The sequence below is a fragment of the Aegilops tauschii genome, chromosome 2 (assembly GCF_002575655.3).
Source record: "Aegilops tauschii subsp. strangulata cultivar AL8/78 chromosome 2, Aet v6.0, whole genome shotgun sequence".
NCBI lineage: Eukaryota > Viridiplantae > Streptophyta > Magnoliopsida > Poales > Poaceae > Aegilops > Aegilops tauschii.
Genome location: NC_053036.3, coordinates 12,759,036 through 12,774,538, shown reverse-complemented (window position 1 = coordinate 12,774,538; position 15,503 = coordinate 12,759,036). Strand labels below are relative to the sequence as shown.

At 43.3% G+C, this 15,503-nt stretch overlaps 2 protein-coding genes across 2 annotated transcripts; one reads left to right on the top strand and one right to left on the bottom strand.

The window, feature by feature from the left end:
- Positions 1-2,146: 2,146 nt before the first annotated feature.
- On the top strand, positions 2,147-4,269 carry LOC109752462 (probable amidase At4g34880). The gene is made up of 4 exons (XM_020311353.4): positions 2,147-2,996; positions 3,087-3,323; positions 3,411-3,612; positions 3,791-4,269. Exons 1-4 carry the CDS (start codon positions 2,275-2,277, stop codon positions 4,145-4,147), a joined length of 1,518 nt encoding a protein of 505 aa, XP_020166942.1. The 5' UTR covers positions 2,147-2,274; the 3' UTR covers positions 4,148-4,269.
- Positions 4,270-5,068: 799 nt separating this feature from the next.
- On the bottom strand, positions 5,069-5,413 carry LOC109752448 (serine/threonine-protein kinase-like protein CCR4). Its single transcript, XM_073506722.1, has one exon. The coding sequence runs from the start codon at positions 5,411-5,413 to the stop codon at positions 5,069-5,071; it is 345 nt and encodes a 114-aa protein (XP_073362823.1).
- Positions 5,414-15,503: the final 10,090 nt, after the last annotated feature.

Genomic DNA, 15,503 nt, shown 5'->3' with positions numbered 1-15,503 from the left:
GATGTGTATCGATCACATCCAGCAGCAGCAACCTGGCTAGTGGGCGCCTCCTATTGCTAAAAGCAAGGAACATTGACCTGACCCTCTCCCATAAAACTTCGGAAGTAGTGGCTACTCTCGGGTGTAGTACACCCGAGTTAGCAAAAGATTGATAAAATGTGATCAAACATTGTCCAAAAAATTTGATCTTTTGGAACATGAAACATTATCAGATATGTGAGGTTCTTGCAAAATTTCACCTAAAAATAGCATCTGAGGAGCTCTCACCAAAAATAACAAAATCACTGCTCAAACAGTGCACAAAACTTTCAGCAGCGATTTTGTTTTTTTCGGTGAGAGCTCCTCAGATGTTATTTTTCGATGAAACTTGGTAAGAACGTCAAGCATATGATAAAGTTTGATGTAGCAAAATTTCAGATTTTTTGGATTTCGTTTGATGAACTATTTTCAACTTTTTTGCTAACCCGGGTGTAGTACACCCGAGAGTAGAAAATCCAGTCTCTTAATATAATGATTAGCAGTCTTTAGTCATTAATTATAGTATCTTTTCTACAGTACGGGAGTATTGGTATAAGAGGGAAAATTAGGACCCTTTGACGTGCTATTTCAGTTGATGGAGCATACACATGAAATAGACGCAACCTACTGCAGAAAGTATAGAAAAGAGATAGACGCCAACGGCTGATTGAGACTCGCTTTTTCTTTTTTTGTTGCTGAAGTATGAACTGTATATTCGATTGGAGATGTTTTTTTTTTGAGATCCGATTGGAGATGGTCTTCTTATTGGCTAGAGATGTCGACAATCGCATGGGATCCTCCAACACAGCCAATTTTATATTTTTAGAGCAAAAGGGCTCCCGCACCGGTTGCATTGCAATAACGAAACCAAAACAGTGTCAGTACATACACGGCCCAGCAAAACTCAAGGAGTCTACCCCCTGTCTAACATCTCATGAATTATGACTATCCTCAACAAACAGCATATGTTAGCAGCCAATTTTATATGTTCCTCGATTGGAGTCATCTAACGTTATTTGTTTGTCATCTAACGTTATCTGTTTATCAATATAATTTTTTTGTTTATTTCTCTTGTGCAATCAATGAGACGTATACTGTTTACCAGGCCGGCCGCCGGTCGCCACTGCTGGACGGGATCCAAATCGGCGAAGAGGAACAACACCATCGTCTCCTTCCATCTTTCTCCAGGTTAGTGTTAGTAATCTTGCTTCTTTCTCTATCACTCTCTTATCTTTTTTTTGGTTATATAAGATAAGGAGTGACTCCCGGTTTTTTGCTAATAACCAAACAGAAAACTTTCAGCTGGGTTTCCCTGCAAAAAACAAAAGAATCTTGTTAACTGAATAACTATACGAACCTTGTGCGTTTCTCTTCATCAAAGACAGATTTGTGAAATCGCCAGCTAGTGATAATTACTCTAGATGATTCTCTCTGTAGTGGGTGGCGGGAGTATTTGGATCCAAGAGGATTAGAACCCTTGACAGTTTAACATTACACACCATGTTTGGTGGAGGGGTATATTACAGAGGGTCGCCTCTCTTTTCTCTCGTTCAACCGTATTTTATTAGAGCTTTGCCTCATCGGCGAGACGTCGGCATCACATGCGTCCTACAGTCCGGTAGAGGCCTTTTCTTATTGACGAGGTGTCGATTGGAAGCAAGTTTTATGAGATTGGATTCTCTACTCTGGGGTGTACTACACCCGATTTAGCAAAAAAGTTGAAAATAGTTCATCAACCGAAATCCATAAAATCTGAAATTTTGCTACATCAAACTTTATCATATGCTTGAGGTTCTTGCCAAGTTTCATCGAAAAATAACATCCGAGGAGCTCTCACCGGAAAAAACAAAATCGCTGCTGAAAGTTTTGTGCACTGTTTGAGCAGTGATTTTGTTACTTTTGCTGAGAGCTCCTCAGATGCTATTTTTAGGTGGACAATTTTGCAAGAACCTCACACATCTGATAATGTTTCATGTCCCATACGCTTAAACGGCGAAGAAATAGAAAAAGAAGTTCTACCTCTCTTTTCTTCATATAAGATTCCCACTTGTAGGGCACTGTTTAAGATAATACAGCATCTGAAAAATAGACAACCAGGCAGGAAAAGACATCGGGCACGCGAACAATGCTAAAGGCGGCCGCCATGAAAATACCCAAACACGCACGTGCAAGAGACCAAACAGTAGAGAGCAAAGAGCAGACAAGCCAAGCCACACCAACCCCGGTGCCACCGTTTAGCTAAGCTGAGCTAACGTCATGGCTTCGCAGGAGCTGCAAGCTGTTGCCGCCGTCCAGGCTCTGGTGGCCGGCGCCGGTGCCGCGCACGGCTTCGAGTTCCACGAGGCCACCGTGGACGCCATCCAGCTCGGATTCAGCAACGGGACTCTGACCTCGACGGCGCTCGTCCAGTTCTACCTGGACCAGATCGGCCGCCTCAACCCGCTGCTGCACGCCGTCATCGAGGTCAACCCGGACGCGCTCCCGCAGGCCAAGCATGCCGACGCCGAGCGCCACGGCGGCACGACCACAGGCGCGCTGCACGGGGTCCCTATCCTCCTCAAGGACAACATCGCCACCCGCGACGCGCTCAGCACCACGGCGGGGTCGCTGGCTCTCCTCGGCTCTGTGGTGAAGCGCGACGCCGGCGTGGTGGCTCGGCTCCGGCGCGCGGGCGCCGTGGTGCTCGGCAAGGCCAGCCTGTCGGAGTGGGCTAATTTCCGCCCAGTCGACAGCGGGTGGAGCGCCCGGGGCGGTCAGGCGCGGAACCCGTACGTCCTGTCGTCCACCCCATGCGGCTCGAGTGCCGGCTCAGGCGTGGCCGCGGCCGCGAACATGGCGGCCGTGACGCTGGGCACCGAGACCGACGGCTCCATACTCTGCCCGTCGTCGTTCAACTCTGTGGTCGGCATCAAGCCCACCCTCGGTCTCACCAGCCGCGCCGGCGTCGTCCCCATCACCCCGTTGCAGGACACCGTTGGGTGGGTAGTTCTTCCCCCCTGATTATTTTTCTTGGTGTTGTTTCAATCAACCTGTAAATCTTGGTGCCGCTCCATGGAAATAAAATGCAGCCCGATGTGCCGGACGGTGTCGGACGCGGTGCACGTGCTGGACACCATAGTCGGCTACGACGAGCACGACGCCGCGGCCACCGGAGCGGCATCAAAGTACATCCCCCAAGGCGGATATGCGCAGTTCCTGAAGAAAGATGGGCTGAGGGGAAAGAGGATCGGCGTCCCCAATGGCTTCTTCCAGAGATGTGGGCAGACGCAGCTGAATGTGTACAAGCAGCACCTCGCCACAATGAGGTTCGTTTTGAGTAGTTACATTTCACTGTCGATCGATGAATATGACAGGCAGCTGACAATTTGAATTGGTTCTTGATTTTTCCAAAGGGAACTCGGAGCAGTGGTGGTGGAGAAGCTGGACGTCGCTGCCAATTTGAGAGCTCTATTGGATGAGATTGGTTCCAACGAGGCGATTGCGATGCAGGCAGAGTTCAAGCTGAGCATAAACACCTACTTGGCAGACTTGGTCCACTCCCCGGTTCATTCGCTTGCAGACATCATAGCATTCAACAAGGCGCATCCTGTGGAGGTTAGTGATATAGGTTCAAACAATATAAGAACTAAACCAGTTGGACATTTCTATAGATTCCTGTTGCAGTGATCATGAAGCAAAAAAACTAGAAAAAAATAAGGTAGAAACACACGGCAGTTAATGGAACTTACTCTTTATGTACGCTGTTAGAAAACTTATGTACATGTTGGTGCAGGAGAGGCTGAAAGATTTCGGGCAGCCCGACCTAATCGCTGCCGAAAGCACAAATGGCATTGGCCCCGTGGAGAGAGCCGCGATCCGGCGTCTGAAGGAGCTGAACTCGAATGGGCTGGAGAAGATGATGAAGGAGCACCAGCTGGACGTGATCGTGGCGCCTAACAACGCTATATCTAGCCTTCTTGCCATCGGTGGCCACCCTGGCATCGTTGTGCCGGCTGGTTACGACGAGAAGGGGGTCCCCTTCGGGATATGTTTCGGTGGGCTGCAGGGGTACGAGCCGAGGCTGATCGAGATGGCCTATGCTTTCGAGCAGGCTACCAAAGTTAGGAGGCAACCCATGTTCAAGCCCTAGCTAAATATAACTTCTTGAGTAGTGACGATGTAACAATCTACGACCCTAAATAGGTTCCACTTACACTTTTATGTCTTCTTGTAAAAGAATAAATCTGGAAGTATTATTTCTTGGTCCAGCAAGTAACTCTGAACTAGCAACGTGGCACTAAAGGTGAAGCAACAAGCACCATCTACAGGTAGACAATAGAGTACTCCAGCCAAAGTTACAGCAAAGGAAAGCATCCTTACTCTTCTCTGGAAGCAGCACCCTCTACTGGGGACAATAAATTGATTTAACTAAGGCCTCCTTTGGTCATAGGGTCAGAAAAAATAACATAGGAATAGAAAACTTGTAGGAAATAAGATGACAAGCATCTCAAATCCCATGAATAGGAAAAGAGGTGTTCTTTGGTTCACATCATAGGAACTTTTTACATCGAGTCTAGTCTAATGCTTATTTTTCTATGAAATGTGGGGGATAGAAAGAATTCCTCCATAGGAATATGATTCAAATCCTACAAACGGAAGGACAGTAAAGGGCTTTTCCTATGAAATCCTATCCTACAGAATTCCTTCAAACCAAAGGAGGCCTAAGGAATTGGGACATTGCCTATGCATGGTAACATGATGCTCATCGGGTGATTAAAGTGATTGACAACCACGGTATAATGCACCTTGGACGATTGGTGTCAAGGCCCATCCTCCAAGACCTCACGTTCCTAATTAAGGAAGAGATGAGCAATGAGCCCCTTCTATCAGTGTATGGACATGATTGAATTTAATGCGCACAAAGTTCAGTGAGCTTGTAGTGTACCAGATCAGAATAGTAGCATGCTGATGGCACGTTCCTCGCATGTGGAGAGTCCGGTGAGTCATCAACTTGTTGAAGGAAGGGACACAAACCAGACTTGTCAACTGAATCTGGCTCATCTCTGCAGATCTACTCGCACGCAGTCTCGGGGTTGGCAATGATTTCTGATATGGTGGGCCGGTCCTTCCCGGCAAACTTCACGGAACATCGTGCAATCTGCGCTACATGCTTCAATGCGTGCAGCTGCCATGGCGTTGGCTCTGGTACAGGTCGCCTATCCAGCGTCTCCTCAATATTACCGGCCTCAATGATGGGAAGTGCAAAGGATGCCAGATCTCTATTCATCTCCTCCTCTGCTTGGGAAAACGCCCTTTTCTCTATCAGAACCTCGAGCTTCAACACACCCAGGCTGTACACATCGCTCACTGACTTCACATGACATGTGTGGGCATACTCAAGGTCGATGTACCCCATTGTACCTGCAAGGGGGACCTCCAACCCGAAGTCGTCACTCGCTATGCCCCAGGCCCAACTCCTCACTCGCCATGTCCCAGGTGACCGACAATCCAAAGTCCGACAAATGCGGCACCCAGCTCTCGTCGAAAAGGATGTGAGCCGACTTGGTATCACGATATGGATGCTCGGTGGGTTGACATGATATTGCAGGTGCTCGATGGCGCGTGACACACCGAGGAGCATGGTATGTGGCTTGGTTGTGGCCTCCGGTTTTAGATGTTAGGCATTTGTGTGATGTCTGTCTGGTATTAGGCTCAGATTATCGGCACCGCTTCATCAAGTGCATAGGAGTAGCGACAAATATTGCTAAGATGATGACTTCAGACTACCTGATATACTACTTTGTAAGGTCTTTGTGAATAATTAATAAAATGGCTGCTTACATCGCCCAGATGCAGATGCCAGGGGTAATCCTCCTTTTCTTAAAAAAAAAATGATCTTTGAGTTCTGGCCAATGTAAGAACATCGTATACAAGAAGGATGTCAGTTTGGGTTCTTTGTCAGGCGATCAATTTGGTGTTCCCCGTGTCCTATAGGTGGTATTTTTTTCGCCTTCTCTATAATGTGTTTCTTTCTTGCTGTGTCATGTTGGTTAACTACTTTTTTTAACCTTTGTAGGAGAGAGCAATGTGATGGTGTTGTGGATTTAATGACTCTGCTCTGCTTTTGTTTCAGAACTTCATGGTTGCTTAAAGTTTATAGCCGGTTACCACACCGCTAAGCTATAATTCAATCAACAATGGGTTCAGATACGGGCGTGGCGCAATGTCGTGCTTTTGCACCGCTAGTTGGTAATGACCTCTACTTAGCTCATTGATTGCTCAGTAATTAATTTATGATACATACTTATAATTCCGAAGTGATAGCTATACTTTAAAGTAGTGGAATCCTTCAAAGCAGAATGCAGTGCAAACATAAATATTTATAATTCCGAGGTGATAACTCAGTATTGCTTGAAATAAATATTATAGCTACAACTTAAATATTATTTTTATTTATAGTTGCATGAAGATAACAGAGCACATGGTACCTGATGCTTCAATTGAACATCAACATCCTTTGGCCGTTAGCTAGCAGCATGCGGGCCAGCAAGGGCACAAGGCTTCCTTATCAGCATTTGTCGGGACGGCAGTGGTTCCGGGTTGCTCTTGTGGTCCGACGGCGACCCTTACAGCTTCTGAGAGGCCCAGCTTCGCGGGGAGATTATTGTGCTCTACGAGCAGACGTCGAGCGTCCTGGTGGTGCAAAGAGGCATCAGCAGCGGCCATCAGGTGCCCTAGGGTCAGGACCAGCAAGAACATGGCGGCCATTGTCTTGTGAACGGATGTAGAAGCCATGGCAACTACTAGCCTGGGATCGGCAGGAGGTCAGGCAATAAGTATTGGCTACCCACCACTCTCACCTGGCTAGAAATTGCCGATATATTTGCTCTTGATCGGAGGTGAGAGGTATGGTAAATGGTATCACTGTTTATATAGAGATAATGGTGATGACAATGGGCCCGGTTGAGGATGGGTGGACAAAAAGGCCACCATTTTCAAATAAATCTGCACTCACGAATGACGTATACAATATTGGCCTGTGCAACAGCCATGGTTGTCTTTCATCAACAACTGGATGCAATCATTGCTGTAGTCATTGACCGATGTGTGAGGCATATCCATTTCCCTTTTGTAGTAAACTAAATATTGGACCATGAGAGAACCTAGTGAACGAGCCGTGCCTACCGCTGAGGAAGAAGACTGTGGCATCCCCAAGGCCCTTAATCTATTTTTCAATTTATGTAAGGTGTTTTTATAAGGGTTTCTGCAAGTTAATATATGGCCTTTGGTTTTTTCAAAACAGAAAGACTAGTGTACAACAGTAGGTGTGGGGCTGCAAAACAGTGGCAAAGGATGAATAAAGTTTTTGGTGTGTCCATCTCGTAACAAAGTAATACTAATATGTTCACAAATTTTAAGTCACAGAATATAATCAACAGAAATAATAATTACGGTCCACTTACATGAACTAATATGAGCAAAATAGGGTACCAAACATATCTCATTGAAAGCTTAGGCATTACTCTCCCCATTTCAAATTTAAGGTGTATTGATTTCAAATTAAAAAAAATCTATGTTTGACCAACTTTATGAGGAAATTTATCAAAATCTACAAATACATCTACACTAGGTTTTAATTCCAAAATCGAGTCTAGGAGCGGACGGCCGGCATTGAGTTAAACTTGAGTAGTTCTACGTCCACTTCCCATCAAATCATCTATAGCTTCTTGATTCATAGGAAAAGTAGAGGGAAAAGACAGGTGTATAGTTGCACTATTCATCCATTTGATGCTAATGGACCATAGGTAAGATGGCGGATCTTTTCTTTGGGCTGAGTTTCATCGGAAAATCAAAGAATTTTACAATGCACTCAATATATTTTGCATTCCTATGCGCACACAGAAAACAAAACAAAGGCCATAAGTAGCATAACATAAACTTCATCTTACTTTTTGATATGCTTTGACCTTAGTTTGACCGTGGTTTTCAAGATTCCTTTATTGTTATTATTATTATTCCAGTAAATCAAACAGATAATTCTGCGGATTATTGTGTTTTCACAACAATCTGTTTTGCACATGCAATCTTACTATATTCCTGTGTTTTGTGTATTCCTATTCCTATGTGATTTTTGAAATTGTACAAATCGTAGTGCTAATCCTCCTTTCTTTCTTCATAATTAATTGAAATTATGTTTTTTAAACATTTTTACCCTAACTGTTTTATGACATCTCATATGGCATAAACCGTCCATCTCGCGTGGTATATACTGTGCACATATTGCTTAATAGAGAGTCAGAGACATCGGTCGGCCTGCAATATTAACTCGTACGCCACTTGCAGCCGGCAACTAGATTATGTTAGAACCCCACTTGCAGCCGGCCACTAGAGAACGTTTCACATGTCATGAAGAGAATCAGTGGTATTCTGATTCCAATCAGATGAGGACAAAGGGCAAGTTGATGTTTTTAAATGTTTTCTGGAATACTATACTAGAAGACGTACTTGGTCGCCATATATATATATGAGCAAAGTCTTTTTTTGAAATGTAGAGCAAACATTATTGTTCTAACTCTCAAGAAAAAAAACAATGTTATTGTTCAGGCCATCCCCATCGCACCGGATTACTTAGGCTTAATTTTTTCACCATTTGCAACATGTTTAGTTTACAATGTAATGATGCATCTTTCTGACAACATATACTCCCCCCATTTCACAATATAAGTCATTTTAGCAAGTTAAAACAGCTTGCTAAAATGACCTATATGTTGGAACAGAGGAAGTAGCATATAGGCGTACTATACTAGAGACAACAAGGTTGATTGACTAATAAGCTGATTTTTTTTGTCAAAAGGATCGTATCTATTATAAAGATTCACCGGAAGTACAAAACACCTCAAACATAATAAAAATTACATCAAGGTCCATGAACCAACGACCGACCATTGCTGTAACCAGAACGAGCCGCCGACGCTCCGTTGTCGCCGCTCCCATACCGGAACCGGCCTGACCTTGTCGATACAGCCGTGAAGTCTTCGTGCACGTGCCCCCAAGGACTAGCGCCCTAGTGCTTCAGTCATCGCCATTGAATCCTTGAAATGATCTGAAGAACCTGACACCAAATATCGCCGTTGCATACGCACGGCGAGATACCCTAACCTCGCCGCCCCAAGGAGCTGACACTAATAAGCTGAATCTGTGATATCTGAGTGGCACTTCGCTAGCTAGCAAGCATTGTAAGCAACACCTAGCAGTTAGACAGAGGAGTCTAGCTTTCTCAATAACCGTAATGTATTGTATTAATACCAAGATGATAGCAATTACGCTTGGCCTCTGCAATGACACAATATCAAGAAGTAGTTGAGACATTGAGGACATGGGCGGATGCAGTCCAATGGGTCAGGGTAGGCCAACAATGAAAAATTTCACATAAATTTATTTGTTTTATTTTCAAACCTTTTCTATGATATAAAAACTATTGAAAAAAATTCAGGAAGGGCTGCCGCTTAACCTGTCCACCCTCTTGTTCATTGAGGATGCACATAGTCAAGAAGGTAAAAGAAGGAGAGAGAGAGAGAGAGAGAGAGAGAGAGAGAGAGAGAGAGAGAGAGAGAGAGAGATGAAACTAATGATACACAGCAAAATAGCTTACCCTCCGATTTCATTTACCAGAAGCTAGTGTTCATCACAGGCCATACAACTACAACTAATACGAAAAGGAAAAGAGTATAGACTCGTCCCTTTAGCAAGGAGAGCCTCTCTCTGACGGGACGAAACACCAAAGCCTGCTGGTTTCCAACGACGCGGTGTTCAAGGATATGATCGGAGTCGGAGTATAGTGCGAGGTGGATGGGAATCAAGAAGTGATTGTTTTTCCAAAATGATGGAAAACTTCCAAAACCAATAGATCAGATAATGGTGGAAGTTTCTTTGGGATTGCTATATACTTGAGGACGTACTTGGTCGCTATATTTATACGCAAAGTATTCTTTTTGAACAGACAATATTGTCTCAACTCTCAAGAAAAGGAAAAAAAAAGATGTAGCTGTCCAGGCCATCCGCATCTTACCGGGTAAGATGGGCTTACCATTTGCAACATGTCTACGATACAATATAATGACGTACCAGCCGATATCATATAAGATTGCTAGACTGAAGACAACAAGGCCGCTTTACTAAGCTATATGATATAAAAGCGGCAATTTGCTAGCTAGCATTGCCAAACAAGAAGTACCTACATTTTAGACACAGGAGTCCAGCTAATTCAAGGAAGGAATCCCCTGCTTCGGCTGCCATAGGTGTAGACCTTGCCAAGTCTAACTCTTGCGTACGATGCAGACGGTAATGATAAACATGGAAAAGGAAGCCAAACTTTGTTGCGTCTTTATTAAAGAGAGTTTTTTCTCCGATTTATTTTAAAGGAAACCAATGTTTATTACATGCCCCACTAGTATGATTAATACGAATAGGAAAAGGAGCAGAGACGGGAACGCCCCTTCTGCAAGCTGCCAATGTCTAAGACTAGTCATGATCTATCTATATCTATATCTATATCTATGTCTATACTATATACCTACCTACTAATAAAGCAAGGTGTGTTTTCCCAACTTTTTCCTCCGTTCACCGTTGAATTTATTTTCATTTTATCCTTTTTTTAGGATCTATTTTCCTTTTATCCGAGGTGGTACTAAATTTTTGTGCGTCTATCCGCTAGAAAAAGGTTTGTCCCGAATTCCGTAACTGGGCCGCGCGCTCCGGCCCAACGAAGCCAGCCCACTTATTATTGCCCATGCTGTTGGGAAGACTTTATTCGTCGCATGGAACGATAAATAGTTGAAGCTTCCCTCTGGGCCCCTAAGACTGGGTCGGCTCGTTTTCCCTTTTTGTTGTTCTATTTATATTTTCCTTTTTCTGTTCCTTTTTTCCCTTTTAAATTTATTTTTCCTTTTTAATTTTATTTTTCTGTGAAGTAAAATTTGCAAAAATATATAGAATTTCAATTTTTGTTCAAATCTTCAACCCAAAATTTTGTTCCTGTTTTGAAAAATGTTCAAAAATTTAAAGAAAAATACATGTTTCGAAATTTTCTCAACATACAAAAATTGTTCATGTTTTCAGAAATTCTTTCAAGATTTTTTTATAAAAATTTCGTTTTATTAAATGTTCAATATTTTAATATATTTGTGTTTTAGTGAAATGTTCACAAATCCAAAATAATATTTGCGTCTAAGAAAACATTTTCTAAAATTGTTTTGAATGTTCCCCTTTTAAAGATATAGGAATTCATTATTTTTTGTTTTTATAAATTTTTCATGTTTCCAAAATTTTGTTTGCGAATTCCAAAAACTGTTAATGTATCTATTTTTTTTGTGTTTTCTAAAAAATATTGGAATTTAAAAAAAGTTGCATTCTGAAAAAAAATTCAGGATTCAAACAATTGTTCATGTTTGCAAGAATGTTTGCCAACTCATATTTATTTTGAATGTTCAAAAAAATCAAAAAAAAATTCTAATCTGATGATATAGTATTTTCTTAAATATTCGTGATGGCCATTGGTTAGCGGTGCACGTTCGCTCTATGTTGGTTGACTATAAATAAAAAAAACTGTGGGCACGTACCAATAAAAGAGAATATGTTGTTTGGCTGTAATTAGAGCAAAATTATCGGCACTTGAGCACTAAAATAATCAAAGAGAATAAAGCCTAAAAAAGAAGGAAGATTCATGCCTGATGATGCTAATAAAACGGGATTTATGCCCTGCAATTAATAATCCACCCGGTTACCCCGTGGCGTGATAGAGTGGTCGTAGCCAAGATGGAGGCGGACCCGGAGGAAAAAAAGGCATGAGATAAATGCTCGCCACCACTTAACCACACCACTATCATGATTTCGCGTGTCAAACAAGTCCAGTTAGAAGACCATAACACCTTGCTTTATCGCCTAACATTGTGGATACCATTTTTTTGGATGACATGTCAATTAGCTTTCCCAGTGCTTGTCGAGAAAAATATATCTTTCGTTGCAACGCACGAGCATATGTGCTAGTGAAGAGTAAATTAGAGGAGTGTCATGCATATGATACCAGTTTGTTATTATCTGCATATTGCAAAATATCATAGATTATTGCATTTATTCGCTTTTAGAATTTTTTTATAATTGCTATGTGATGGTAACATAAATCGTTTTGGCAGTGCCACTGATTGATGAATCGTCCAGACCAGTTTTGAGCGCTACACACCCAACTTACATCCGCCACGCAGTTTTGCCAACACATTTGGTCAATGGCTCAATAGCCTACAAATCTAGCATTTTCATAAAGATTGAGGTTCAGCCTTGATTTGGTTATATATGGATATCTAGTAATGCATGTTTTTATGTAATAATTACTCTAATACAGATTATTTACGAGCATATAATGACCCGGAACGTGTTCTACGAGCATTTTCATAAGGAAGACTAAAATGTAATAGACAAAGTGTACATGGAAGCAAAACTAAAACACGCACCACGAGATTATCCTGTCCGTTTCCACGAGCTCGCATGCTCGACAGTCAGACACAATCCCCAATGACCCAGAACGTGCATGCAGCAACGGTCCCGGCCGGGTTTTGTTGAGGCAACCCACATGTTCTCACTAATCTAATGCTAATCTGTTCGACTTGTCCGCAAAGTGGTCCTCTTTTAGTTCTTCTGCATCTTTTCTTGGATAGAATCCTGCCTCTGTATGTATGTCTTGTTGGGAAACGTTGCATGAAAAATAAAAGAAATTCTACGTAAGATCTATCCATGGAGATGCATAGCAATGAGAGGGGAGAGTTTGTCTACGTGCCCTCGTAAACCGTAAGCGGAAGCGTTTAGTAGCGCGATTAATGTAGTCAAACTTTTTCGCGATCCAACCGATCGAGTACCGAACGTACGACACCTCGGTGACGTCCTCGCCTTCTTGATCCGGCAAGACGGAGAAGTAGTGGATGAGTTCCGGCAGCACGAAGACGTGATGACGGTGATGATGAAGCTATCTCTGCAAGGTTTCGCCTAAGCACTACGAAAATATGTCCGAGGGACAAAACTGTGGACGGGGCGCCGCACACGGCTAAGCAATTGTCGTGGTCTTGTGTAGCGCCCCCTCCCACATATATATAGGTGGAGGAGGGAGGAGCAGCCAAGGAGGCGCCCCAAGTGGGGCCGAATCCCACTTGGGGTCTTGCCCCTTCCCCCTGGCTTTCTAGGCGAGCGGGGAAAGGCAGGGGAGGGTGGCGTCATCCCCCCCCTTTCCTTTCTCCCATGTGAAGGGGAAGGCAGGATGGGCTAGCCCCCCCCCCCCCCCCCCTTTTCCTTTCTCCCATGTGGAGGGGAAGGCAGGAGGGGCTAGCCCTCCCCCCTTTCCTTCCCTAGGGGCGCGCCAGCCCCCTTGTGGGCTGGTGTGTCTCTCCCTTGGCCCATTAGAACAATAAACCTCCAGAGGGTGTCCGGAACCCCTTCCGGTGGCCTGTTGACTACCCGGTGCACTCTAAAACTCTTCCAGTGTCTGAATATCATCGTCCTATATATCAATCTTTACCTTCGGACCATTCTGGAGCTCCTCGTCATATCTGTGACCTCATCCGGGACTCCGAACATCATTCGGTCACCATATCATATAACTCATATAACACTATGTCGTCAACGAACGTTAAGCGTGCAGACCCTACGGGTTCGAGAACTATGTAGACATGACCGAGACACCTCTCAATAACCAATGGCGGAACCTGGAAGCCCATATTGGCTGCTACATATTCTAGGAAGATCTTTATAGGTCGAACCTTATGACAACATACATAATTCCCTTTGTCCATCGGTATGTTACTTACCGGCAAGTCTCTTTACTCATTCTATAATACATTATCTTGCAACTAACTCCTTAGTCACTATGCATGCAAGGCTTCTTATGATGTGTATTACCGAGAGGGCCCAGAGATACCTCTCCGATACTTGGAGTGACAAATCCTAATCTCGATCTATGCCAACTCAACAAACACCTTCGGAGATACCTGTAGAGCATCTTTATGATCACCCAGTTATGTTGTGACATTTGATGGCACACAAGGTATTCCTCCGGTATCCGGGAGGTGCATAATCTCATGGTCGAAGGAATATGTATTTGGCATTAAGTAAGCAATAGCAATAAACTGAATGATCAGTATGCTAAGCTAACAGATGGGTCTTGTCCATCACATCATTCTTCTAATGTTGATATGATCCCGTTATCAAATGATAACACATGTCTATGGTTAGGAAACCTTAACCATCTTTGATCAACGAGCTAGTCTAGTAGGGGCTTACTAGGGACACGGTATTTGTTTATGTATTCACACATGTATTTAAGTTTCCGATCAATATAATTCTAGTATGAATAATAAACCTTTATTATGAATAAGGAAATATAAAATAACAACTTTAATATTTCCTCTAGGGCATATTTCCTTCAGTCTCCCACTTGCACTAGAGTCAATGATCCAGATTACATTATAATGAATCTAACACCCATGGAGTCTTTGTGTTGATCATGTTTTGCTCGCAGAAGAGGTTTAGTCAACGGGTATGCTACATTTAGATCCGTGTGTATCTTGCCAACTTCTATGTCTCCATCCTTGACCTTTTCACGAATGGAGTTGAAGCATCTCTTGATGTGTTTGGTTCTTTTGTGAAACCTGGATTCCTTTGCCAAGGCAATTGCTCTAGTGTTGTCACAAAAGATTTTCATTGGACCGGATGCATTGGGTATTACACCCAGATTGGATATGAACTCCTTCATCCAGACTCCTTCATGTGCTGCTTCCGAAGCAGCTATGTACTCCGCTTCACACGTAGATCCCGGCATGACGCTCTGCTTGGAACTGCACCAACTGACAGCTCCACCATTCAATATAAATACGTATCCGGTTTGTGACTTAGAGTCATCCGGATCAGTGTCGAAGCTAGCATCAACGTAACCATTTACAACGAGATCATCGTCACCTCCATAAACGAGAAACATATCCTTGGTCCTTTTCAGGTACTTCAGGATGTTCTTGACCGCTATCCAGTGATCCACTCCTGGATTACTTTGGTACCTCCCGCCAAACTTATAGCAAGGCACACATCAGGTCTGGTACACAGCATAACATACATGATAGAACCTATGGCTGAGGCATAGGGAATGACTTTCATTTTCTTTTTATCTTCTGCAGTGATCGGGCTTTGAGTCTGACTCAATTGCACACCTTGTAATACAGGCAAGAACCCTTTCTTTGACTGACCCATTTTGAACTTCTTCAAAACTTTATCAAGATATGTGCTTTGTGAAAGTCTTATTAAGTGTCTCGATCTATCCCTATAGATCTTGATGCCCAATATATAAGCAGCTTCACCGAGGTCTTTCATATTATTGAGTCCCCTCCTAGCGTGCCTTTTCCACTTAGTCTCCCCTCATACCGCGATTGAGGGAGACCAATCTTCTTAAGGTCAGGAATGAAGTCAACACAAAA